This window comes from Nyctereutes procyonoides, unplaced genomic scaffold, assembly GCF_905146905.1.
Source record: "Nyctereutes procyonoides isolate TBG_1078 unplaced genomic scaffold, NYPRO_anot_genome, whole genome shotgun sequence".
NCBI lineage: Eukaryota > Metazoa > Chordata > Mammalia > Carnivora > Canidae > Nyctereutes > Nyctereutes procyonoides.
The window spans coordinates 16,020,472-16,048,044 of NW_026575134.1; the positions used below are offsets into that span (position 1 = coordinate 16,020,472).

Sequence of the window (27,573 nt, forward strand, 5' to 3'; positions counted from 1 at the left end):
GGGGGTGGTGGTAGTTGGCCTTCCAGCTAAGGTTGTCGATGGTTGCAGGGCTTTCTGGGTGAGAGCCTTGCAGGGCCCGCAGCCAGCCGGTCTCGCATCCAGCCTTTGTGACTGATATTGGGCAAACGAACATTTCTGACTGTTTCTTCCCTTGTGAAATGGGTCATTTTTATTTTTCATTTTTTTGCCTCTGGGGTGGTGTGCCTGTAACATGTGGTAATTTACCTACAGCCCATGTAGCCTGCACCCAGCACGGAGCTGAGGGGTGACCATGATCACATCAAATATATGTAGAGCAGCTGGGCCCTCGGGCTCGTAGTGGGGGAGAACAGAAGGCAGCTAGCGGTGGGCCCTTCCTGCCTGTCTGAGCTCGGTCTGGCTAAGACCAAGAAGAAGCAAGGTCTTATTTGTGCAACGGAATGACTGCGGAGGTCCCCCCTTGGACCCTGCCTTTCACCCCCCCCCCCCATAGGCAAAGACACCATCCTTTCCAATTTTACGATCTAGTCATTTCCGTCCGTGCGGGTGTCTCTGGGCTGGGCGGTTAGCAGGGGTGGGCGGGGACAAGCCCTGACACCTGGCCTGACACCTGCCGCCGCGCCGGTGGCCCCAGGGCTTCCCATCGCTTCCCCGCGGTCCCGGCGTCCCCGGAACGCGCTCCCCTTCCCCCACTTCGGGGACGTGGGCCGCGGCTGACATTTAAAGGAAATAAACACTGACTTTAAGAACCAGCAGGTCCTCCGCGCGCGGGGAAGCCGGCGGCCGTGCGCGGCGACGAGCGCCTGTCGGGGCTGCCTGGGCCGCTGCCGCTCGGTCTCGCCGGCCGCCGGGCTGCGGCTGCGGTCGGGGCTGCGGCGGCGGCGGCGGCGGCGGCGGCGGCGGCGGCGGCGGCTGCCGAGGACCGGGCGGGGGCAGCCGGGCGGGGGAGCATCCCCGGCAGCAGCGAGGCCGCGGGGCCCCGAGGGGCGCGGGGCGCGGGGCGCGGGCGGCGCAGACAAAGAGGCGGGCTGGGCCCGGCCGCCGCCGCTCGGCCCCCGCCCCCCGCCCCTCGCCCCTCGCCCCTCGCCGCGGGGGCCCCGACAGCGCCCCTCCCGGTGCCGGCGGCGGGGGGCGGCGGGGGGCGGCGGGGCCCCGAGGTGCGCGCGGCGAGCGAGGCGGAGCGGGCGGGGGCCGGCGGGGGCCGGGCGGGCGCGCGAGGGGCGGCGCGCGGGGCGGGGGCGCGGCCGGGACACGTGTGGCGGCGGCGGCGGCGGGCGGGGCGGGGCGGGGGCCGGGGCGCCCGGGGCTTTAAGAAGGTGCGGAGCGGGGCGGGCGCTTTCCCAGGCCCGGCCGAGGGGCGTCGCGCGGCGGCGGCGGCGGCGGCGGCGGCGGAGGGAGGCGGAGGGAGGCGCACGGCGGAGGCGGACGACGCGCTCCCGGCGCCCGCAGCCCGGGCCCGCTCCCCCGCGGCCGCCAGAAAGTTTGCGGGCCGCGGCCTCGCGCGGAACTTCCCGGCGGGGCCGCCCCGAGCCCGCCCCTCCCCGCGGGGCCGCCGGCGGCATGGAGCGCAGCTGGGCCGCGCGGACGTGGCTCGTGGCGCTGCTGCTCGGGGCGACGCTGAGGGCGCGCGCGGCGGGCTCCTCGCCGGGCTCCTCGCCGGGCTCCTCGCCGGGCTCCCGCGGCTCCGCGCCGGGCCCCTGGCCGCGCTCGTCGCCGCGCTTCTCGCCCTTCTTCTTCCTGTGCACGCACCACGGGGAGCTGGCCGGGGACGGGGAGCAGGGCGAGGTGCTCATCTCCCTGCACCTCGCGGGCAACCCCACCTACTACGTGCCGGGGCAGGAGTACCACGGTAGGTAGCGCCCGCGCCGCCTCCCCGCCGCGCCCCGGGCCCCGCGCCCCGCGCCCCGCGCTCCGCGGCCGCCGCGCCGCAAAGTTGCCGGACCCAGCGGCGACCCGGGGCAGCGCCCTCCGCCCCCCGGTCCGCGGCCCCGCGCTCGGCGGCCGGACCTTTGTCCTGGCGCCGGGCCCCGGCCGGTGACCGAGGGGCGCGCCCGTCCCCGCCGCGAAGTTCCCGCCGCCCGACCCCACAGCGGACGCGTCCCCGCCGCGTCCCGAACACACGGGTTTAAGGGGAGAGAGAGAGAGAGAGAGATTCCTCTTACTTTGAACGTGCTGCTTGTTGTCAAAAGTGATCTCTGTGTTGTTTATTGATGACTTTGTCTTTTATCTGCACAGCTTTGATTTCCAGGTGAGGGCTGCGAGCCCCTTATGGTTGGTGTAAACGTGCCTTTTTCTTTCTTTCTTTCTTTCTTTCTTTTTTTAAAAAGGATCATTGCGGAGTCCTTCATCAAAATCAGACGCTGAGGAAGTCTACTATAGCTCCAAGAAATACGATTTTATGTGATGCCTGTATTTTGACTGTTTTAAGCCAGTACATCGAGGATGCGGGGGAAATGAGAGATTGTCCATTTTCTGTATTTTCCCCTGGCACTCCTGGAGATCGCGCCTCCGTGGTGCTTCTAACGGTGTGACAGGCACTATTTGATTAGAATTTCAAGGCAAAAATACCTGCACCCAACCAAATAGAGACCATTGCCTAGTGATCTCATGTTGTAGTTTCGATGCCTTGTAGGCTCCTAACGATTATTGACATAGCGGGAGATAATCCACCGAGCAGCTGGCATTTCACATAAACATGCATGTACGAATGATAAGAGTCCTTAAATTTTCTGTTTTCCTGAAAAAAAAAAAACGACCTTCATGTCTGCTTTAAAATGTTTTACGTCAATAAATGCTTTCTAGAGGTCTAAAATCGTGCTCTTACAACTTTCTTGTGCGTGATGGCAGACTTGTCTGTAAAGTAGGAGTCGGATTCAGGGGGAATTTTAGACTTTGAAAAATTAATTTTCTGTAACGAGTCCCTTCCTTAATAAAGCGTTTCTCTCACTCCCTTCCCAAGAATGTTCTGGCATTTTTCTCTGATACCTTGAGAATCTTTAAGTGGAAAGACCAGCCAATATGATGGCAACCCAGACCTAACCCAAAGACTGATTGATTGAGCCTGTCGCTTGGTGTGACCCTTAGCAGAGGTGCTCGCCTGTCATTAGTTCTAAGTGAGAGTGGTAGGTAAGTGAGCCAAAGCTGGGCTAAAAGGTATGATTGTCAGGTAGTGATGGAAGACCATGGTGATAATACAAAGCTTTGTTATTGGGGGTTCCCCCCCCCCTGCTTTCCGCATCCTTTGTAAGGTGCTGGCATAGAAAACTTAAAAATACTAAAATATGACATAGCCTTTGCTTTTGCTCTAAAGCTAGCAAATAGAAGTCAGCCAGAGACTGACCATAATCACATCCCTAAGTCTGAAAAAGAATGAGTGCTAGAGAGTAAGAAAAAAGTGTAATACTTCAAGTTGCACATTGTGGGGGAAGCTTCAATTTCTACCTCGTTTCTGCCATCGGAAAAGGTAGAGGAATTTTATTATGCAGCTTCAAGAAGTTCAGATTATTATAAACTTTGAGAATCATTAATGTCATATTTTTTAAAAAAGATTTTATTTATTCATGAGACACACACACAGAGGCAGAGACAAGAGGGAGAAGCAGGCTCCACACAGGGAGCCTGACCTGGGACTTGATAGCGGGGCTCCAGGATCACGTCCTGAGGCTGAAGGAGGCGCTAAACCGTTACATCAAACACTTAGATTTTTAAAAAGATTTTATTTATTTATTCATGAGAGACCCAGAGAGAGAGGCAGAGACACAGGCAGAAGGAGAAGCAGGCTCCCTGTGGGGAGCTCAATGCAAGACTGGATCCCTGGACTCGGGATCATGACGGAGCCAAGGCAGATGCTCGACCACTGAGCCACCCAGGTGTCCCAAACACTTAGATTTGAAACTGCCTGTAGCTTCAGGCCTTCAGTAAGAGTTTTTCCCTGTAAAATGTTCTACAGGTAGAATAATTGTTTAAAGATGAAATGATGCTTCCTTGTGTCTCTTTTTTTTTAGACTTTTAAAAATTAAGGTTAAAATTATATAGTATCTTTAGGAATTGAACTGATGAGGGGAAAACGTAATATACATTTCTGGTTGGCTCAACATATATGAGACCAAAATAGCAGATCATTCAAAATTTTTTAAAGCTCAGAAATCTGTAAAATATTAGTTTCAGGTTTTGTTCCTAACCTTCTCAATCTTTAAAGGTAGCTATTATGTCAGGAAAAATCAGTCTTATTGATGATTTACATCGAACTCATCATTTGGAGGAATGGTGTTTGGGTAGAGGTGATGGTTGTCACTTTTTTACCTAAGAGAATGCATCGAGATGGAAGAGGTGTGTACAAGGGCCCCTAACACAGACGTTACTGTGGGTCAGCTGCCACAGTTACTATGTCAGCTGCCCTCGGAGACTGGTGCTGTGTGACTGAGCTCAGGATGTGAAATGCAGAGGCAGAAATCACTCTAGTATAGAGTGATAGTATAGAAATCACTCTAGTGGTTCAAAATTACAGGTCTCTGTATGTGCAATCTTTATGCAAAGATCTTATTGAACATTTTTTGGGATGCCTTGGTGTTTCAGTCGGTTAAGTGTCTCCCTTCAGCTCAGGTCATGATCCTGGGGTCTTGGGTTTGGAGCCCTGCAGCATTGGGCTCTCTGCTTGGTGAAGAGTCTGCTTCTCCCTTTCTTTCTGCCCCTCCCCCCATGTTCTCTCTTTCTTTCAAATAAATAAATAAAAATTTAAAGAAAAAAATCTTTCGAAAAACAAAAATATAATACTAAAGAATTTGAAGCTTGCATGTCTAACAGAGTTGTCATATTTCCAACATTAAGTAGTCTACCTATGTATTTGCAGTTTGGGCAACTCTATAAACAGTGCATGATTACTTCTACTAGTTTTCATCTCTTAAAGTATGTCACTTGTTATCTCTGTTTTCATCTGCTTATATCATTCATTCATTCATTCATTCATTCATTCATTCATTCATTCATGTGAGAGTGGGGTGGGGGAGAATCTTAAGCAGGCTACATGCCCAGCACAGAGACTGGCACAGGGCTCAATCTCACAACCCTGAATTCATGACTTGAGCTGAAATCAAGAGTTAGATGTTTACCTGACTGAGCACCCTCATCTTCTTACATCTTTTAAATTCTGTTGTCTGACTTTCTTCAGATGGCATCATTAGTCACAGTGAACTGTGGTGTCCTTGCATGCGTATACCACATTGTAGAAGCTCAGCAGAAAGAGATCTTGCCTATATCATGTTGAATTGGAAAGGTCTCAGGATCAAAATGAACCTACTTTCCTTCCTTCCTTCCTTCCTTCCTTCCTTCCTTCCTTCCTTCCTTCCTTCCTTCCTTCCAGGATTTACTGTTTTTGCACAAATCCCAAAATATGGTCAGTTTCCACAATATGATTTCCAGGACCAAACCTAATTTTATTTTTTTTTTAGAAGTTTGTGAATAATGGGCAGATAGGAAATAGAAACCTAGTTGGTCTAGCCGGGTGGCCATTTCTCCTTGCTAACCAAGCCTGGCAATTCTCTGCTCCTTCTCCTAGGGACCAGGGCAATATTGTGAAACATGCAAAGGTCGAGTTGATGTCTGCACCTTTCCCTTCCCTTGATAATCCCTTTTCCTCCCCCTCAACCTCAGGTTTCTACCTATCCTTTTTTTTTTTTTTTTTTTGTTTACAACTTCCTCCCCCAGCTGATTTGTGGAGACTATGACTCATCAATACTAAATTTTCCCACAGTCTTAATTACACTGGTAGAAAAATATTTTTCCTTTTTCTTTGTAAGAATTTTAAATATCACCAAGCAGGCAGGTAATATATTTTGGGATAGAAATACTTTTAGAAATCCCTGAAATCATGTATTAAGAACCTACCTGCTCACAAGATTGGCTTTACTCAGTCACCATCAGAGAGGAGAGGTCAGACATTAGAAAAAGCATCTATGAAAGCCAAGCCTGGAAAGTGTCTGAGCTTGGGTAACACAATTTATCTGAGTCCCGAAATAGGCTAGAGTCCCTCTTATTAAGGGGGCGTGAGGTGAAAGGAAGTGTTCCCTTATAGTGAAAAAATATTCTAAAATATTGAGGGAAAAATTGTCTTAAGCAGAACTGAATTAGTGATATGGTGTAATGCCTAATAGGGGGATTGTATTGTATTTTGTAAACGCAGTAGCACTGTTGTACGTCTTGCATGCTATGTTTCCATTCCATTATTTATTTAATTGTGTTGTGGGGTGATTGGGAAAATCAATTTCTACTGCTAAAACAGCATTTACAAAAAAAAAGACAATTGGACAAAGAGCACTTTGTTATAACAGTCACCGATATTACTATTATTAATACATGTGTTCTGGAATCATCGGTTGCTACTTAAAAATCACTGTTTGAAGGCAGTGCAATGTAGTGACCTTTCAAATATAGGAATGATATATATGTCAGGCATAATTTTTGGTGATATACTCCAGATAAAATTCCTTTCAAAGAAATGATTTTATCATCTGATTTAAAGTAATCTGATGTTGCTAAGGTAACTATTGTTTGATCAGGTGTGTAGGTATTTGCCCTTTACCTGTCTCCTGATTCCAGAATCAGCACATTTAAACTCTTAGGATAATTTGTCAGATGCAATTTATAAGTGAACTGCAGCTGTGTCCTACTTGTATGTGACTGTGAAAATTGACCATTTTAAAGCATTTTGCTCTACTTGTTATATATTTCATCTCACTCTCTACAATTTATTTCACACATGTTTTACTGATGTGGTTCAAATTGTTTCTTAAATCATATAAATCTTGCCTTAATATATATTTCCCTTGTGAGATTCGATTACAACTGTAAACTTAAATCGGGTCTTAGACTCATAATTGAAAACACCTCATTTAGGCACATATTCTTACTTTACTCACAGTACATTACTAGAAATTATTTGATTAGAGTATTACCCTCCAATTTTTATGAATCTTTATTTTAAACTGTTATTTTTGTTTTCATTAAAAATGTTAATGAAATAAAGTTGCATAATTGTAATCATACATTTTTGACAGAACTTACTCCCATAGATTTTTCTTTTCACCTTTAAAAAGTAGGTGATAGGTATTGTAACAAGATTTTAAAGCCCATACAATTGACTTTGAGATTTTTTTTCCAAATTAGGGGTGCCTGGGTGGCTCAGTCAGTAGAGTATATGGCTCATGATCTCAGGTCTTAAAAAAAAAAAAAGAAAATTTTTAATAAATTAGTTCATTCAAAAGAATAGATCTGAAAGCCTTTTTGATTTATTTTTTCCTCCCTGGAATTGATCAACTTTATAGAATGACCTGGGAACCTTACATTATCAATTATTTAGAATGTGTTGCATATTAAGCCATAATTGTTCTTTTGATTATTTCAAATGGCACTCACTATGTCTTTAATGTTAACAGATGGTTCCTTAGTATTTCAAATAACCTTTACATTTGAAAAGCATAAATAGAGAAATCAGTACTTTTTGAACGTTGGCATTTTAAAAATTGTATACTCACACAAAATATAAAGTTCAAAAAAATTTAAGTTCTTTGTGTAATATAAAAATAGCAAAAATGGATGGCCCTATACTCTGTCAGGAAGAGAAGGAAGGTGGAATGCACTCTGTTAGAATGGCAGGTTCATTATCAACAAAGAGAAATGGTTTGGGCTTCGTCTGAGGAATGACATAAACACATATAAAAAGAGAAACTCATTTATCTAAATATTTTGGTTTCAAGAAACGTTTGATTAATCCATCCCACTGATTATTTAGAGTCATTTATTAAATAACCAAACTGCATAATTTCAGTCTTAAGCAAAAGGTATTAAAAACATATTTTCAGAAATTGAGTTTTCAAATGTGAAGATTTCTTAATGACTGTCCAAATTCAGGAATGGTGTATTTTTTAAAAAAATGATTCTTGGCTGTCCAGTAATTCCCCATGAGGTGATTTTACTTTGGTTTCAGATGTATAGCTCAGAGAGTGATTTTCACCACGGTATCTCAATGATACTCATGCCCATCTCGATGAAGGGAAGAGAGCTTCTGAAGGATTGAATGCTGTGCCTATGGGTTTAGCAATTATTTCTAAGATGTGCTTTGCTAAAACTATACATATTTTTTCCTTCTTTATTCAATCCCATGTAGGAACCAATATAGCAGGAGATGGGGGGATGTGTGGAAGGATCAGTACAAATGTACAGATGTCGATTTGTGGCTTAAGGCAGCTCTAATCACTCAAAAAGCAAAGTGAAGGTAATTAGGTAGCTTTTGAATGCTGCAAAGAAGTAGTTATAGGAACTCTGATGTTCCAGAGTAAACACTGAAACCCAGCTTATCTTTTGACACTAAATTATCTTCGAATAATAAAACTATCCTTAGGAGGAAAAAACTTTATTTGGAAAGCAGAATAAATTAAATTTTATTTATTAAAAGATTCTTTGCAACTAGAGAAGAACCCATTAGTGTTTGCCATTGATGTATGCTGGTCCCCACACACCAAGTAACATGGGGCCATGAGCATAGTTGACCAGTCACTGCTACATTCACCACAGAAATTGACTTTTTCTGCCTTTCCTGCTAAGCCTGCTCTCCTTCCATCTGTATCTCACCTGCTCTGTCCCCCTTGGTCCCTTTCTTCTTCCCGCTAAATTTTCTCATCCTCTTTCCTCCTCCTCCTACCGTGTTGCAGGTCTTTGCTTTCCCTGCTTTACAACTCTCTTCTCTTGTGTGTTCTGTTCTTTCTCTTTTTTCTCTTTTCCTTCTTCCTTTCAGATTTTCTGTCACCATCTCAATTTTTCACTCCATTGTCTGTAACATGAAAAATATCAGTAGATTTATATCAATTATTGTACTCATTGGGTATCTGAAATCATAGAAGCGGATGGGTAGACTTTTATATTATTCTCTTAAAAAACTTAATATTATGTTTCTGTGACATGCATTTGCCCTTCAAAAAAAAAAATCTGGGTTAATTACTCCTAAAAGAAAAGCAGGCCCTTCCTCCTCCACTGTAAAGTGTTTCAGAAAAACTTTCTGGTCTGTAGCAGTTTGATCCTGAGTTGGCCACTTTCTCCACTGCCCCTTATTTGGTCAGACTGCAGATTCTGAAGTTTATGCACAGAAGCATTTGTACACATTGGGAGGGGAATTTACATTATTTAGAAAACTGCATGCACAATTGGCTTGAATCTAAAAGACAGCTCTATCTGGATACATCTGAATGCTTGAATGCAAAGAATCTCTTGTAGTAAACTGATGAAGGACTTTCTCTATCATCACCTCAACCACCTCAAGTCGTCTCTTTTACTTGCTGGTCTCACTGCCAAGGCTCATAACTGCAGTTGTGTAGGTATGAAATAAAGATGCCATCTTATCTGGTTGCTGGCACATAGGTTAAAAAGTGGGGTGGGGGCCTTGGTATAAAACAAACACTAGATTGGAGATGTGTTGCTCTGGGGTAAGTACCATGGTCTTTCTTGAGCAAGATCTATTTTATTGTTTTGTGCCATTCAACGATACGTTGGCTGAGAGTTCAGAATTATTACACTAAAAAAGAATAATCCAGGGAGGTATAGGCATGTTTGTATACAGTGGCAAGAGTTCAAGCTTTGGCAGCAGAGAGACCTGCATTTGTGTCCTTTCTCTGCCGCTTATTAGTTGTATGCCTTCAGCAGGTTACCTATCAAGTCTTAGTTTTCTGATCGTAATACAGAAATAATTATATTCATATTTCAAGATTGCAATCATCAAGTGAGATTATGCATATAAGGCACCTGGCACACAATAGGTGCATTTTAGATGGTAGATTAACATCTGGTACAATCACCCAACATTAGATAAGGGTATTTAAAGTGCTGTATATCAACTAGGAGCCATTTACCCTTGGATTTTGTGCCTTGTCAATATGTGGCAGATTTCAAGAGAAATTTGAAATTCGGTTATTGAGGAGAGTCATAAAAGTAAAAAAAAAAATCAACTCATCAATATGTATGATCAGAAAGTGCTTCCCAGCCAAAATAATATATGACTTGCCTAGAATTAAGAGAATGGTTCTAGTACAATCCAAACTTTTATTAATTTGGCCCATTTCTAACTTAAACCTTCCTGTTCCTAAATTGAGTATTTTTCTTTATTTGGTGGTCATAATATTGACCAAACTTTGTGTATTTAAGTGTAGTCTGGGAGATATGCCAAGATAAGTAAATATTGACATCAGTTTAATGTATTTTGTCAAATCCTATAATATATATGTCTACAACCAATGTAAAATATTTTTAAAATACAAAACTATTTTAAGCCAATCTAAAACTGAGAGAAATTGGTTTTGATAGTGAACCCAGAGCTCAATAGGTCCTCAGGGACTGGTAGAGGAAACTTAGATCCACAAGTGGTTAAGTGGTGAAGTAGAAAGTCACTTCACTTACAATTAAAAAAAAAATATTGTCAGGATAAAGGCTTTGGCTGTCCACTGAAGCAAAGTTTTTTTTTTTTTTTTTTTTAAGCCAAGTTTTTAGGCAAGTGACTATTAGCAGGTTGTTTGGGAGCATGAAGTTAGATGATCACAATGGCAGATTTCAGCATCTAGGAAAACTTCTCTGGCCAACTCATGTCAACTGAGCTGGTTGTCCTCTTCTTCCACAGATAGTAGCAGAGGAAGATTGCTGTTCCTAGACTCCATAGTGCCCATGATGTCACATACATTGATCGTTGTCTATATAGCCATTACTGAAACTCTCTTTCTTTACTGATTTTGTTGAGAACAACTATGCATCCAGTTAAAAATACCTCCAAGGCTCCCTTGCCATATAATTTAGTAAGATGAACTGGAAGTCTACCAAATAGGGTCTTTAGAAAGATGATTGATAAAATCGATAAAGGTGATATTTAGAAAGACTTAGCAAATAGTTGGTTTTTGCTTTACTCTTACCACGTTCTTCTAGCCATGGTGTGGTACAACCATCTTGTGACCTTGAGGGTGATGGTCACATGGTAAGAGTGTACGAGGAATTTAGGGGAGCCTTGATCTTTATTTTTTATGTTGAGAGAGAGAGATAGAGCAAGAGCATGTACACATGGTAGGGAAGGGGCAGAGGGAGAGGGAGAGAATCTTAAGCAGACTCCATGCCCGGTGCAGAGACCAACATGGGGCTCTATCTCACAACCCTGAGATCAGATTTGAGCCAAAATCAAGAATTGGATGCTTAACTGACCAAGCCATGCAGCTGCCTCAAGAAGGAGCCTTTGTCTTTATTTGTACCTTTGACCAACTATCCCAGCCCTCTTCTGGATTTCTTGTATCTTAAGTAAAATTAGTCAGGTTCCTATTATGTGCAGGTAAATAATTATTTATTCTAAATTCCCAGATGACCCAATTTACATTCTTTTTTTGGCTGGTCACAATTCTTTTTTTTTTTTAAGATTTTATTTATTTATTAGAGAGAGAACAAAGAGAGGGAGCAGCAGAGGGACAGGGAGAAGCAGGCTCCCCACTGAGCAGCGAGCTAATGCTGGGCCCCATCCCAGGACCCTGGGATCATGACTTGAGCTGAAGGCAGTGCTTAACCGACTGAGCCACCCAGGCACCCCAGTCACAATTCTTGTATCAAGTTCTAAATTTCTCTGGTCCTTGCATAGAATTACTTTTGGCCCCTTTGATGGAGCTAGGATGTTAACTAAGACACTTTTGATAATACATTTAAAAAATATTCCTCAAGGTATGCTACTTCTGCAGGTAGCAAAAATAGTACATTTTATGTTAACTTTTTAGTAATGCTTTGAGAAGTTAACCTGTCCCTGACCTCCAATTTCTAAAGTTTCTTATAACTGACAACTTATGCTATTTAGTTTCCTTCCCCAAACTTTGTTTCCTGACAATCCTTTCTCTCTAAAATGTACTATCACCATATATAAATCCTGTTGACATTTAAAATACCTAGATGTATGACATGGTTGTAAATGTGAGCTCTGCCCCAACCTTAACCTTGTTTGTTATGTCTGGCTCAGCTTCTAGGACCAAATCCAACATTGTTATTTCTCTTGCTTGCTGCGTGTTGACAGAGGAAACAGGCATTTCAGTCTCACCTTTAGGAACATGTCATCTTTTCAATGTAGACCACCTTTGTTATGAATGTTGAAATATCCTATGATCGTAGCTCCAGTTCTTTTCTTACTTCCTTTTCTCACAGAAATACTTCCTGCATTCTTATGCTGAAAAAAAAAAGTCTTATGTCTAGTGTTTGTGATGGAGGAATATACAGAAGTTAGTTGGTGTTAGTCTCTTTTAGAAAAAGTGGGTTCACATTCCCATTCCAAGCACTGATACTATCAAAAATTTAAAAAGGCTGCTGAAGGACTTAGAAATAAGTTAAGAGCAACATATTAGCAGCAAATCCTAAAGTAGTACTTAGTGTGTGCTAGACACTGATCTAAAATCTTTACATATATTAATTCATGTAATTTTCACATCAACTTTATGAGGTAGGGACTATTAACCTCCTTTTATGGATATAGAAGCTGAGTCCCAGAGAGGTATGTCTTTTGCCCAAGATTTCAGAGCTATTAGGCAGGAGTACTCCGTTGGTCTTGCTCTAGCTGGAATGTATTTATTCGTTGAAATGACACTTATTTCAGGAAAGGGATAATAAATAATAAAAGACATGCCAAGAAAGAGAAAACAACAGTAAAAGCCAATTTTGTTATTTAATATGAATATTGCAAACTTAAACCAGAAGGGTGATATCCATGCCAAGCAAAGTCAGAATTTCAGTCCTAAATAGTCATTGACTAAGACATTATTATTACCTTCCAGAGAAAGCAGGTAGCAGAGATATCGCTTAGTATATACTGTTGAGGGATCCCTGGGTGGCGCAGTGGTTTAGCGCCTGCCTTTGGCCCAGGGCGTGATCCTGGAGACCCAGGATCGAATCCCACGTCGGGCTCCCGGTGCATGGAGCCAGCTTCTCCCTCTGCCTATGTCTCTGCCTCTCTCCCTCTCTCTCTCTCTCTGTGACTATCATAAATAAATAAAAATTAAAAAAAAATTTTTAGTATATACTGTTGATCTGAAAGAGTTAACATGCCTTCAAAGTATGATGACAAAAATATAGAAAAGTGATTTGCAGATTTTGTTCACATTTATTTTTAGCATTTTGATGAACGTGATTTCTATTAAGATTTTAAAGTAGGTAGGAAGTTTGTTCTCTAATAGAAGTTTGTTCACTAATAGAATTAAGTAGAACCAGAAGGTAAGAGGAATACAAGAGGAGAATTTTAAACTTAGGCAGGGAGACATTTAACATTTTTTTCTCTAAAGTTCATGTACTGGTAACTCTTCCTTCAGGAAATTTCTGATGTGTTACCAGTCTGCAGGTACAGCCTGTGGACTGAGTGATGCAGCACACCCTGAGTCCCGGTGACAGCCCCGAGCTCTCTGCAGAGTCTGAGCTGCTCAGTACCCAAAGATCTGCTCACACGGAGATATTGACACCAGTGACATCATGTTTACTTTGCACTTGGCTATGTAGGGTTATTCTTTGTACATAGATCCAATCTTTAAAAAGCCTACTTTCTGTTGAGGTCATTTGAATAAGTAAAAAAGAGCAACTGCCAAAGATCCTCTTCTGCCCTTACTCACAAATAATTCACCTCCTGCCACAGAGTGCAGAGGTCAGCCTTAGGCTATGTGGCAACCAGGTGAGTGTGACACATGAGGGATTGCAAAGCCATCAGTGTGTAGTGCTGAGAAGCAGGGGCTGCACTTGCCTTGTACTTATGTTAGTAATGCAAATATTTTCTGATTTGTCACCATCATAGTTTATGTCAAAGTTTGCCTTCAGATCTAAACTGAGATCCATTGACTCATGGTGGAAACTAAATCAGAGAGAGGAGGACAGATTCGCAGAAGAGTTTCCTGCTTGGGACCCACCGAGGTTCTCAGAGGACATGAAGGGAGGCCCATGCTTTTATTAAGAGGGAAAGATTTGCCTCACTGGGTTTTAATGAAAGGACAGTGGCTTTTATAAAGATATTACCAAAGAATGTAGAGAAGGTCCACATGTAGATGTTTCCTTTTCTCAGGTGGGACAAACCAGATCGTTTCTCCTTTTAGCTTTCCCTGGGGAGTTGTGTGGAGTTGTAGCCCTACTGGGCAAATCTGGGAACCTCAAGTGTGGGTAAGAAGGCATAAGACTGCTTTTCCTGGTGATCTGCCCTGATGCGGGCATTAAACCTTTTAGAATATTTCTCCCAAACACAAATGGTTGATGTCAGCCTTTTAACAGAAATTGTGAGGCAGACACTTCAATTCCAAATACATTGTGAAATATTTTAAACATATAGAAAACTACAATCAATGAAAATTCAAAATTGGTATCACTAATGAGTACCCAAGGGATACCTATCTATATTCACTGAAGTAAAGTGTAAATGTTCTGGAGATCAAGCTCTTCACAATTAAAATAATACTCACTGGTTTGACCTGAATTGCTGGATGATTTTTGCTTGTTCAAACAAGTTGGTCCTATCCACACTATACCAGTTGTTCCCAAGCATGAAAACCATGGGAGCCTTGCAGAATAGGGAAAGAACAGGAAATCTTTGAGTGAGGCACATACTTGGTTGCCATCCTAATGAAACAACCATTAGAAAAACAAAATCCACTACTTTGATTCAAGACAAATAAATATTTCCAATGAATAAAAAGAATTTTTCTCATTAGAAATGTTTGCCAGTGATACAAATGTTTACAATCAGAATTTAAGAATGGTTATTAGAATATTACCAAATAAAATAATTTGGTAAGCTTTTATTTTGGCAATATAATCGCAGCCTCTAAACCTTCATTTTTACTTATGTTGGAAAATGGGCCTGACTTGAAAATTGATAAGTTTTATTACCTACCAGAGAGTTTGGAGAGTGGTGGGTATACCAGAGTAATCTAGTTGCCAGCCACAGACACCTGCTCTGGCTAGCTTGGGCTAAAGGTATTTGTTTATAGAAGGTGGGTTAACTTGCAGAATGGAAGGAAAATCCAAATGTCAGAAATGATGATAGTACATCCAGGAGGAGGGAGTGGTCAATTGCTAAAGGAATTGAGATAGTAAGGACCATGATTTTCCGACTTTTCTGATATTTCTGGATTTTTTTTTTTAAATTGGGGGCTTTTTTGTCTCTACAGTTAGGATGGATCCTCTTCAACTCCTCTCCTTTCTGTGTCACTGAATTCTGATGCCTGGGACCACATGTCTCATTGGCTTACCTGAGGTGTGGCCATTGCACTTGGATGGCTGTTGAGGGGGAGGGGTATCTTTCCAAAGAAAAGGGAGTGGGTGTGGGACAGGCAAAACACGAGATAACTGCCACAGTACTCAGTATATTTGTTTAAGAAAAAAAGGTGTGGAATGACCTCTGGGATAGTAAATGTGCTGTTAGGAGCACAGGCCATGCAGAGAAGCAATGTTCTCCGTGGGTGCTGTGGCATCCTTCATCAAATGTGAAGAGTTTAGTGATTTTGAGGAGGGGTGGAGGGGGTAGATTTAGCCTAATAGTGATTTATCATGTTTCTGTAGCTCTGTGAACATGTCTAATTCTTTTCTGAAAGCTGCACAGTGTGGTACAGACTACCTATACTTGTACAAGAAACCCAGCAGCTGGGCACCTGGGTGGCTCAGTGGTTGAGCATCTGCCTTTGGCTCAGGTGTGATACCAGTGTCCTGGGATTGAGTCCCACATCGGGCTCCCCCCAGGGAACCTTCTTCTCCCTCTGCCTATGTCTCTGCCTCTCTCTCTCTGTGTCTCTCATAAAAATAAAAAATCTAAAAAAAAAAAAAAAAAAGAAAGAAAGAAAGAAAGAAAAAAAAAAAAAGAAACAAGGAAAAAACCCAGCTTCTCTGGGGTGTGTATGCTTCTCTTCATGTCACACCCCCAGGATCACCCCCATGACCTGCAAGGCAACATCAGAGGTAAATGAATGAGTACATGCCTCTCCTTTCATGCATCAATATAGACAAACCACCTCTGGATTCATTAGGAAGATGTCAGAGAGCTTCTCTCAGTCCTCAGCAGCCAGGACCAAAGCAGCATTGTCATGGTTCATCACCCGCTTCTCCTTGATACACTTTTATCATTTGGGATTTCGCCCTTTCCTAGTTTCTCCTTCCCTCCCTGGCTGCCCCTTCTCATCCTTTGCTGTGCCTTCCTTTCCTCCCTGACTCCGTAGTACTGGGGCACTCAGCTCTGTTCTTTCTTCCTTTTCTCTTTTTCATCTGCCCCGTCTCCCTAAGGATACCACCCATCCTGATGCTTTAAGGGCCATCTACATGCTAGTGACTCCCACACGACTCTGAACTCCTATGTCTTACTCCCCATTCAGCATCTCCACTTGGATGTCGGTTGGCATCTCACACTTAATGTGCTCCTCCTCATCCTGCCACCCCAAAGGTAGCTCCTCCTTGAGTCTCCTCAGTTTCATTATTGCCACATGGGGCCTTAGAGTTATTCAGTCCCCAAACCTTCTTTCTCTACATCTTACCTCTGATCCATCCCAGAGCCCTACTGGTTTTCTATTAAGACTCACTCAGAAGCTGCCATGGCCACCACCTCTCACCTGGATTATGGCAGGCTCTTAATCACTTGCGTGCTTCAGGGCTTGCTCACCTTCATTCTAATCTTAAAACGGCAGCCAGAATGATCCAGTTTAAGCCAAGATCATGTCGTTCCTCTGCTCCATACCTATGACAGCTGGTCCATTCCGCCAAGTTGCCTGAACAGCTATGGTCTGCTTCTGTTTTCCCAGTGACCCATCAGCTTCTCATTTTTACCAACAAAGGTGCCTAAATTTGAATAAGAAATTCTATCATAATTCTGTCCATCCCTTTCGTTGCTCCCTATGCCTCTCTGAGAAAGAGAGAAAGTCTTGGCCTGTATGGCCTGTAAGGCCCTAGAGCATGTGGCTCCCCTGTTACTTTTCTGACTTCCTGTCTTACCTTCCCCCTGAAACCATTAAAGACTCTCTTTTGTTCTTCAAACACATATGGGCTCGAGCTCATCTCAAGACTTTTGAATTTGCTGTTCCCCTGTCTGGCATGCTGTTCCCTGGATAGGTCCATGCTTCCTCCCTTCCTGACTCAGGTCCAGATTTAAATGTCACCTTCTCAGTGAGGCCTTCCTGACCATGCTTTTACCACTGTGGCCTCCCTTCTCCCTCGAACTGCTTTGTTATCCTTCATAGCTGCTATCATCCTCTAACATTTTATTCTTTACTTTGCTTTCTGTATACCATCAGTATAATGCCTTTAAGCTCCACCAAGATAAGGATTTTTGTCTGTTTTGTTTGCTGCTCTATTGCTAGTGCCTAGAATTGTGCCTGGCATACAGCAGACACTTTAAACATTTTGATTTAATGAATCAATGAGTGAAAATAGCACTTGGGAACCCTGTCTAATCTGTTATAGTTAAAACTGTCTTAGGAAAGTGGTAATTCAAAAGTAAATAAGGCAATCAAGAAGATTATTTATAAAGAATTTGTGAGTATAATTCTACATTTTGGCCTTTTGAATCCATGATAACAATGTTTAAGAAATCTGAAAACCATGTCTGTACTTTCCCACCCTCCAAACTTACAAAATTCTCATGACTTTTGTGAGACCATGCAATGCTATTTATAGTAGTATGTTGGATTGGCTTTGCTTTAACTATATGTTAGCATATCCAAAAAAAGTTCTCATAGCAATTAGTGACTGCAATTATTAATAGAAACTATAATAGACTTTAAGCTCTTATTCCCAGAAGCTCCTTTGTGCTGCACCATAAATAAATTTGAAGCAATTTTGATGAATGGGTAGCTAGTTTGTATTTAAATTTTCATCTGAATGGGAATAAATAATGGGAAGAACAGAGACGAAAATAACTTGGCCCCATACTCAACAGATATGTAATAACCTTATATAAAAACACACACAAAAAACCCTCAAATTTCTCAAAAGATTTAATCTTTTAAGAGAAATCTATTTGGGTAATAGTGATGAGTATATGAAGGGAATAGCAGCTGAGGATTCTGGATCTTTATTAAATTTCAGTTACCGATACCCTATATGTTGAAAGGATCAGAGGTTCCAAGCTTGTAGAAGTCAACATGAATGTTTTCAGGTGTTGATAGTGAGAATTGCTCAAGTCCTTATAGATAAGGTTAAAAAAGAAATTTCCCACTCCATTTCTAACATGTTTGGATACTTTATGAGCCTTTCAAACCAGAGGAGACTTAAATCTTTGGGAGTTCTGTGATGGAGCACATAAGCTCTGGAGACTGGCTGGCTTCATTCTTGGACTTTGCATTTTCAAACTGTGTGGCCTTGAGCATGTGACCTCACTTCTCTATGTGTCAGTTTTATATTTTAAAAAATAGCAGTGATGATAGTACCTGTCTCATAGGTTTGTTACGAAATGTCAATGAGATGGTACATATAAAGAACAACACAATGCCTGGCACAGAAAATAATGTTAAGTATTATTATTGTTATTGTGGTATACTTTCTAATTTTTATCCCTGTGAGTAAATAGATCTATCCTTACAATAATAGGATTTATAATTTTTTTCTCTTATTCTCTTAATATTTATGTGATCATTATATTGACATTATTCAAAAACATAACTTGAATGACTGCATAATATTCTGTTGTTTGCTTGTAGCATAATTTATAAATTTGTATGTTTGACATTTTTGGCAGAATCATTTTGTTTTCAATGATATAGACACTATGATGAATACCTTGCAGTTCTTTCAAATTTTGGCAAAATGCTTTCCCCCAGGTTGTGGTCTTATTTTTATTATTTCATGAAATTTTATATGTAGATTATATAAGTAAATTTATAAAAACAGATATATCTATCTTTTGTGCTTGGAGGGTCTTTTCCTACTTAGAGACTAAGCAAACAATCATATAAATATTTTCCCAATTTAATTATATTTTAAGCAGTGGATTATAGTAACTTGCATGCATTGCTAAGTGTGTTGATCTCATTTGTTTATGCTTCTTTTCATGTGGGGCAAGTGGCTCCCCTAGATCCACAGAGACACTCTTTGTTATTACAGTAACTTTCTGCCATTACCTGTTTTGTCTTAGCTGCTGTCAGAAATGCTCTTGGAAAAGCTGTCCTATGCATCACATGGGCTGAATTACTGCTACTGATTACAGTGGCTGAGTGCAAATGCCTGATGCCTTTACTAAAGCCTTCAGGGGATCTTTACTGCTTTTAGCAGAGTCTGTTTCACTTTCCTGCACATAATTTTTTTGGGGGATTCTAATATTCTCAATTGTGAAACACCAAGGGATCAGAGAAACTGCTGACATCATGAATGTATGCTTTTGCTGATGGTACCTGTTTTGGGTTGCCAATCTTAAAACATTTCTATCTAATCTTATAGCACATGTATATTGTTTTATACCCACATACATTAACAGTATATAAGGCTTTATCAGAGAAAAGATTAATAAGCCAGAAAGTGAACATAATAGAAACACAAACTGTACAGGTTTCTCATTCTTTCCAGTTTAGCTCTCAAACTCCGCCTGTTGCTCTCAACCCCTACTGTGTTTTGTAAGCCTCTGTCTGATGGTGATGGTGTATCTCATCATGGCCTTCTCTTCTCCTAAATCTAGTGATATCAAACTTAAGGAATCCTAAATGGATGACTGCAGTGTCTGTTACAAATAGAAGTCAGCTGACCAATGTCAGTCGCTGTGACGTGGAATCTGCCCATATTTCACCTCAGTCTGGTCGCTGTTTCTCAATGGGACGGTGCTGTACTTCTTTGCCCTGTAATTCTAAAAAATACTCAGTGGGAAAATTTTTTGAACTTCAGCTGTGAGGTCCAGTGAAATCCTCTGGACTGAACCCTTCAGCTAATCTCTAAATCTGATCTCTTGTAAGCAATCTACATTTTTATCCACATATATACATGCATAAAAGAATGGACTCAAACTATACCTGCCAAATCCTTTGCTCGTTTTTCTGTTTTAGAGTTCCTCTTTTTCATATTGAACTGAAAAAATCACTGTTAATATTAGTAAATCCTTTGTAATGTATTTTACAAATATTTTCCCCAATTGGTCCTTTATCTTTTGATTTCTATGTAGTCAAACCCATTAGTTGTTTCCTTTATACAGAGCAAGGATGGTAACAGTGGTAGTAGGGTGTCCAGAATCAGACATGCCTGGATTCTAATCCTGGCTCTGAAATTTTTTTAATATAGTTTATTCTAGTTATTTGTGGTAGTTATGCTCTATAAAGTCTCTGCAAACACTGAACAAACACTAAACCATTGTTCCTAGAGGAAATATAGAGTTAGATTTCCATGAGCCTCTGGTCACATTTTCATCAATTGATTAATACACAACCTTGTTTTATGTGTGTTTCTATTTAAAGGTACCTTATTTAACATATATTGTTGATTCATTAACATTGAACTCATGGCTCACAACACTAGAATTCATGCATGAATGTACTTTCTTCATAAGGCACCTCATAGCTTTTTTATACTTAAGGACTGTAGGCAGCACTTTAGTACCATTGTTGGGTGACTATTTTTAATTTTTAAAAGATTTTAATTATTTATTCATGGGAGACACAGAGAGAGGTAGAGACATAGGCAGAGGGAGAAGCAGGCTCCACGCAGGGACTCCATCCTCGGACCAGCATCAAGCCCAGACACTCAACCACTGAGCCACCCAGGAGTCCCTTAAATAGTGAAATCACCAACAAAAAGCAGAAACACGTGAAAAAAAGGAGCACTAAATAGATCTTGAAAAGAACACTTGTTTACGATGTAAGAACAGAAATAGGAAGGCAGAGTGTTGCCTTGTCTGAGCTCAGCTGGGTATGTGTGTGTCAGATGACTAAGTTTTGGCCATCCTGTACATGTCCATGAATGACTATGAAAGCATCTTGAGTCTTGATTTGGATTTGGGGGTTACACATACATTTTAACAAGTAGGGGAATTAAGGGATCGTGAAAAATGAGGATTGGCTGTATTCACTGCTAAGGCCCATTTTTTTTTTTTCTGTGTAAAAGAAAAACTGACATTAAAATGATATGAGAGGAGCACGTGGGTAGTTAGTTAACAGTCTGCCTTAGGCTTGGGTTGTGATCCCAGGGTCCTGGGATCTAGTCCCACATCAGGCTCCCTGCTCAGTGGGAAGCCTGCTTCTCCCTCTGCCTCTGCTGCTCCCCCTGCTTGTGCTCTCTCACTCTCTCTGCCAAATAAATAAAATCTCTTAAAAATATTAAGATGATATGACAATAAATAGGATAATGTATGTTTGGTGTATAGTAAGCTGGTCGATGTTAGCCGCTATTGCTGTATGGTTTCTGCCGTTAGTATTATGTATAGAAAAAAATGTCACAAACCCTCAGATTACAAAAACATTTTATATCTTTTCTCCTAGTACTTTAAAAATGTTTAGTTTTTGCGTTAAACTCTCAAATTCATTTGGAATTCATTCTAAGAAGAATGAATTTTGATCTGATCTAATTTTTTCCTGTATGTCTGCCAGTATTATTTATTGAATAGAACGTTTTTCTCCTGCTAATTCTTAACTATTCTTTAGTATAAGTGTTGGCCATTTTTAACACATAGGAAAATGATACTGATTTTTGTATATTTTATATGTAGGCATCTTCTTGAACTCCAAATATTTTTACAAATATTTTGGGGGATTGATTTTCCCCTATTTTTAGGAAGCATTTTTAAGGCATTTGAAAATGAATAGAGCAGGATGGAGGAAGAAGGTAGAAGGTAGATTGTATACAAACCAGAAAGGAGTCAAAACAAGTTAATTTTACATCTTGCTGGTTAACATTTATTTACAACAGGTCAGTAGGGCAAAAATAGTACATTGATATTTTAGAACACTTGAATGGAAGAAGTTTCAAAACCTTAGCTTACTATTCTTACAGGCCTTTCTTTTGTGCATGCAAATGCCTTCATTTTGTGGATGGAAAAACCAGGATGTTAGGAATACTCACAACAGATGAGATAGCAAAAATGCCAGCATTAAATGAGCTCTCATTACTGTGTGCAGGGCCCTTCTCTAAACCCTTTGTGGAATTAGCTTATTTATTCTTATGAGAACTTCATGGGGTAGATACTAGTATTATTCCCACTTTACAGTTGGGATAATGGAGGTACAGAGGGGTATTGAAACCTACAAAATGTCAAAATCAGTTATCGTCTTTCCCATTATCCTGAAATTTTCATTGAATTTGGTATGACTGACTTTTTATATTTCAATAAAAGCATGACAATTCATATAAAATTCTTTTAAATGTTGTGAGATTTTACACTTCATTCTTCCCTTAACTCCTTAGGAGCAAGCGGGTCCTGTTGTCCACACTGTGGCATCCCCAGCTCCAGCCCCAGCTCCAGCCCCAGCTACTTGACTGCAGCAGAATGTGGGTGTTTAGTTTTGGTTTTAGGCACAATGTAAAACTTTGACATCATTTAGCATTTTTGGTTGATCATTTTCATCTTTTTTTTTCCCCATCTTTTCTAACTGGCTCTTAGTAGTCAAGTGCCTCTTATCTCTACTTGCAAATGAATTACAGAAACAGTCTAGTGAAAAGAATTACTAGATGGTTAGATTTGAATGAGGCAGCAGTAATGTCCTTTGCTTTGTTGGATCTCCGAAGAGATTTAATTTCATCTTCTTTATATTTACTTACCTTTGTAAATTTATTGCACATCTTAATTTCCCTTTGTTTCTGTTTATTCTCTTCTTTTCATTATATATTTAATTTTTAAATGTTTAAAAAAATATTTATTTGAGAGACAGAGAGAGAGAGAGAGAGAGAGAGAGAGAGAGAGCAAGGGGGAGGGGCATAGGGAGAGGGAGAAGCAGACTTTCCCCTGGGCAGGGAGCTCAACGTAGGGCTCAGTCCCAGGACCCTGAGATCATGACCAGAGCCAAAGGCAGATATTTAACTGGTTGAGCCACGCAGGCACCCCAGTATTTAATTTTTAAAACAATTCTTCAATTTTTCCTTTTTTTTTTTTTTGTTTTGTTTTTTGTCTTATAGTAACCTGCAGTTTGGAATTGACCACATTGGGAATAAAAACACGATAGCTGCAAAGATTTCACCCAAGTAGTCTTAGGGTGATGATCCCTGTCTGATCTTGGAGGAGTTGGATGAGTGTGCAGGGAAAGGGCTTTTTTCTTTTAATTTATTTATTTTTATTGGAGTTCAGTTTGCCAACACATAGCATAACACCCAGTACTCATCCCGTCAAGTGCCCCCCTCAGTGCCGGTCACCCAGTCACCCCAACCCCCTGCCCACCTCCCTTTCTCCTACCTCTTGATCTCACCACAACCCCCTGCCCACCTCCTTTTTCATCACCCCTTGTTCGTTTCCCAGAGTTAGGTGTCTCTCATGTGCTGTCACCCTCACTGATATTTTCACTCATTTTCTCTCCTTTCCCCTTTATTCCCTTTCACTATTTTTTATATTCCCCAAATGAATGAGGCCATATAATGTTTGCCCTTTGCCGATTGACTTATTTCACTCAGCATAATACCCTCCAGGTCCATCCACGTCAATGCAAATGGTGGGTATTTGTCATTTCTAGTGGCTGAGTAATATTTCACTGTATACATAGACCACAGCTTCTTTATCCATTCATCTGTCGCTGGACACCAAGGCTCCTTCCACAGTTTGGCTATTGTGGACATTGCTCCTATAAACATTGGGGTGCAGGTGTTCTGGCAAGGGAAAGGGGTTTTGGTGGCTTTGTCCACATCAGCTTTCTGCTAGGACATATGAGAGTGGTGCCAGCACACAGTGGATTCCTTTGTTCCTCCTAGTTATTTCTCATGGGGCACTAACTAGTCTTCAGTAGTGACTGCTGGTGCCTGTGGACCCAGTTATCAAACCAAATGGTAAAAGGGCACTCAGTGTTCCAGGCACCATACCTGAGGTAATGCAATATACTCTTTTTAGTTCTTTCATTTCTGAATTTACAGTAAGTAGAATTTTAGGATGTTCCCCTTTGCCTTCAGCTATGTCTAACAAGTTATTTGGTTGAAGATTATACTCAATGCATTCCAAAGTGATAGTTAACATCCTGATTTTTTTTCTTATTTGAGAAGTGAGATTATTTTACTTTAAAATCAATAAATGTTTATTGAGGGCCTGCTTTATAAAAAAGTATTCTATATGGCCAATGAAATAAAACTGTAAGGAGTTTGTAGTTTGTAAACTACTTCATATATATATATGTATGTATGTATATGCATAAAATATATTTTTATATATATTTTTCATATATATATATAAATATATTTGAAAATAAAATCAGATGGCAAGCATAAATACCAAGCAATAAATGATATGACAGGAAAGTGGCACAAGCCATATGAGCTATCAAACTTTAGACATGAGAAAAGCCCTTCTGATCCAGAGCAATCAGAGATAGTTCAGAAGGGATCTTGAAGCGTAGGGTTCTGATAGAAGGGAAAGAAGGCTAAATGGTGCTGAGCCCCCTTTGAGGAGGGGTACAAGCAAAGTAGTACTATTGAGACTTGTGGGAAAGTCCTGCTGAAGGTGAGGTGTTATTTCAATGAAAGGCAAGATGTGGGGCTGATCTTGGCAAATTTGGCTTGATGAGCCTTGCACGTGAAACTCGAGGCACTCCTTTTGTCTCTGGGCAGCAGGGAGCCACAGAACGTTTATGAGCTGGGTAGTTGCACCTTGAAAGCCTGTTTGGTTTTCTGGGAGTCTCCTGGACCTTGAGTCAAGAAAAGGCCTGTTTCATCTGAGAACAGCTGGTGGGTGTGCAGCTTTGGGGTTGCCTGGGGAAGTGCAAACAACTGCCTCCATAATCTGGTGACTGGCAAGGAAGAAGATGACAGAGGCTGTTCACATCCACAGGAAGGTTTTAGTCTCTTGTGGGGCTGTGTAAAGTGGACTGGGGTGATGGAAGCCTAAGGAAGGGAGGCCACATGCTAGGCTACCAGTAATAACAAAAGGGGGAGGCATGAGGCAGAGTGGATGAGACTATGACTTAGTTGTTGGTCTGGGGGTGTTACTGTCCTGCAGCTGCCACTACTAAGTTCAGTAGCTTCATCTGCAAATAACAGCGCTCATCTCTCAGTAACTGCATGTAAAGGGCCTAACCCCATTATCTGGCATACAGTAAGCACTAAATATTTATCAGTTGTTCCTTGACTGTTGGCAATGAGGTGGTTGGGAAAGGTTACAGGAAATTTTAAAGGAAAGATAAAGATTCTTGATTTGTTGGCTAGAGGGACAAAATGGGAGATAGAATCTGCAACTCCCCCAACATCGGAGTTGAGGAAGAAATGGTGGAAACAGTGGCATTTGAAAGGAGAAGTTTCAGAAAGATGTGCAGATTCTTAGGTTGTGGATTCATTTTGCCTAGATTTTCCTTCAGGAGAAAGATGTGTGAGTTATTCTAGAACAACCAAATTTTCCAAAATGGGCAGCATATTGTTCAGTGAGTATCTATATTAGGAAAATAAAGGAGTTCTATAGCCTGGGTTCTGGTATATTTATCTCTAATCTGAGGCAATCATCTATACATTGTAAAAAGAATCACCATGGATTTAAAAAAATTTTAAATCCATATTGTCATATGCTATGTGCAAAATAAATAATTTTTCTTAATAAATTCTAAGCCTGTTATTTTGATGTGGTAAACATAGATAGGGGTAGGAATAATTCAAATATTGGGAATAGGGAAAGAGCAAAGAATATTGACTTAGATCAAATAAGTTCTTAAGTTTATGAAATTAAATATTTTAATAATTTAAATTTTTATATTTTTGATGTAAAATAAATTCTTCCCCAAATATTGAATACTATTCACAAAAGTGCTCTAGATTCTGTAGCTTTTTATGAAACAAAGGACTCTCTGCTGTGCTGGCAGGAAAGAGAAAAGGTCTGGGAATTGGATTGATCCAGCCAGGTGAGTGGGGAAATATGTGAATAAAATGTGTCATCATTGCCATTAATGTCAAGATTAAATTTCTATGCCCAAATGGATTATTTAGAATGGAGCTCTGGCCCCCAAAGATACCAAGAGACCAAGAATTAAGCATGGGACAGAGTCCTTAAATTACATAAAAATGATGGTTTCATTATACTGTTTCTATTCAAAGATATGATTTTATGAGCATAACAATATAATACTCAGTTTTATTTATTTGTCATTTGAAAAAGCTATAATGTATTTTCTACCAACTATAGATGAAAGTGCTCAGGGCAACCATTTTTATTCATGTGGACCAAGGCAATTCATTGATTTTAAATTCTAGGTTCTCTTCAGCATTTCTTGTGATATATTAAGTTTTTACATTAATGCATTTTGTGTTCAGTAGCCCATGAATATATCTCTATCATTTTTAAAAATCCCTATAATTTTGATGGAGAAATAGATGTCATAAGACAGTTTGAAAATTTTGGCCCCAAAGTCCATAAAAGAAATAAGGGTTCTCTGGCCATGATTTTCAAAAGTATGGTGTGATTACACAAAACATGTTTTTAATAACATTTCACTTTTTTATAGTGCTTTGCAGTTTTTGGTATGGCTTCAAATAAATTATTTGTTCATCACAATAAATCTGTGAGGTAGCATTATTATCCTTATTTTAAGGATTACAAAACTGAAGTGCAGAAAGAGTGGATAACTTGTCCAAAGTCTCATGACCCATAGCTGGTGGAGCTGGTGTGGATGCCCAGGTCTCTGGCCACAAGTCCCTGGCTACGTCCCCCATCAGAGTGGCCTTGCTCAGCATTACTCTTCTAGTCCCATTCTACAGAGAACTAAATGAACTAAAGTATTTGAGAATGCCTTGGGGACTGTAAAGTAGTAACTTTACATTAAGATGGACGAAATGGCAGAAGGTAAATATTTGTGTCTGTGGTTTTATCTTTTACTGTTACGTTTTGAATTATAAAAGAGGAGGGAAAATGGAAAGTTTCTAAACTTCTACACAGCCCCCAGTTGAGGTGCCAATGACTTGATTTAGTAGATGTAGGAGTGACTATTATGATAATCATAGAGTTGGTCCTATGGGTAGATGAGGTATTATTGCTTTGGGTGACATCATGTGGTGGTGGTTGGTGCTAGCTGGGAGGACCCCCCCCCACACACACACACACAAGAGCCTCTTCAAGCTCTGATCTAGGAGAGACCTAGCTTGATCCTCAAATTGGGTGTGATTCATGTTGTCAAGTCATCTTCACTCCACTGTTTGGGAGATTAATCACTTTTTAGATTGATAGTAATCACAGAAATAAAGATGTACTTCAATCTTATTTGCTTCTACCACAATATCCAGGGCTAAGGACTTAGTACTTAGATCTTTCTTAGTTATTAATAGTTGAAGAATGTGAATCCTGTACCTATCTACAACTTAAGATATTAGTATAACTTTAAATGGCAAATCATTTAACAGATCTGTACTTTAGTTTCCTCATCTGAAAGAAGAGATTAACACATACTTGTGTTATTTTTTCTTTCCTTTGTATTCATTGTGAAATATATCAAACAGAGAGAAAGCAGA

General features: G+C 40.9%; 1 protein-coding gene across 1 annotated transcript in view; it reads left to right on the forward strand.

Moving 5' to 3' along the window:
- Nucleotides 1-1,539: 1,539 nt before the first annotated feature.
- RELN (reelin) overlaps nucleotides 1,540-27,573 on the forward strand; it is a 479,257-nt gene continuing 453,223 nt past the window's right edge. Inside the window, exon 1 of the mRNA XM_055301120.1 lies at nucleotides 1,540-1,828. Coding sequence (XP_055157095.1) covers nucleotides 1,540-1,828 — 289 coding nt within the window. The remainder of the gene's footprint in view (nucleotides 1,829-27,573) is intronic.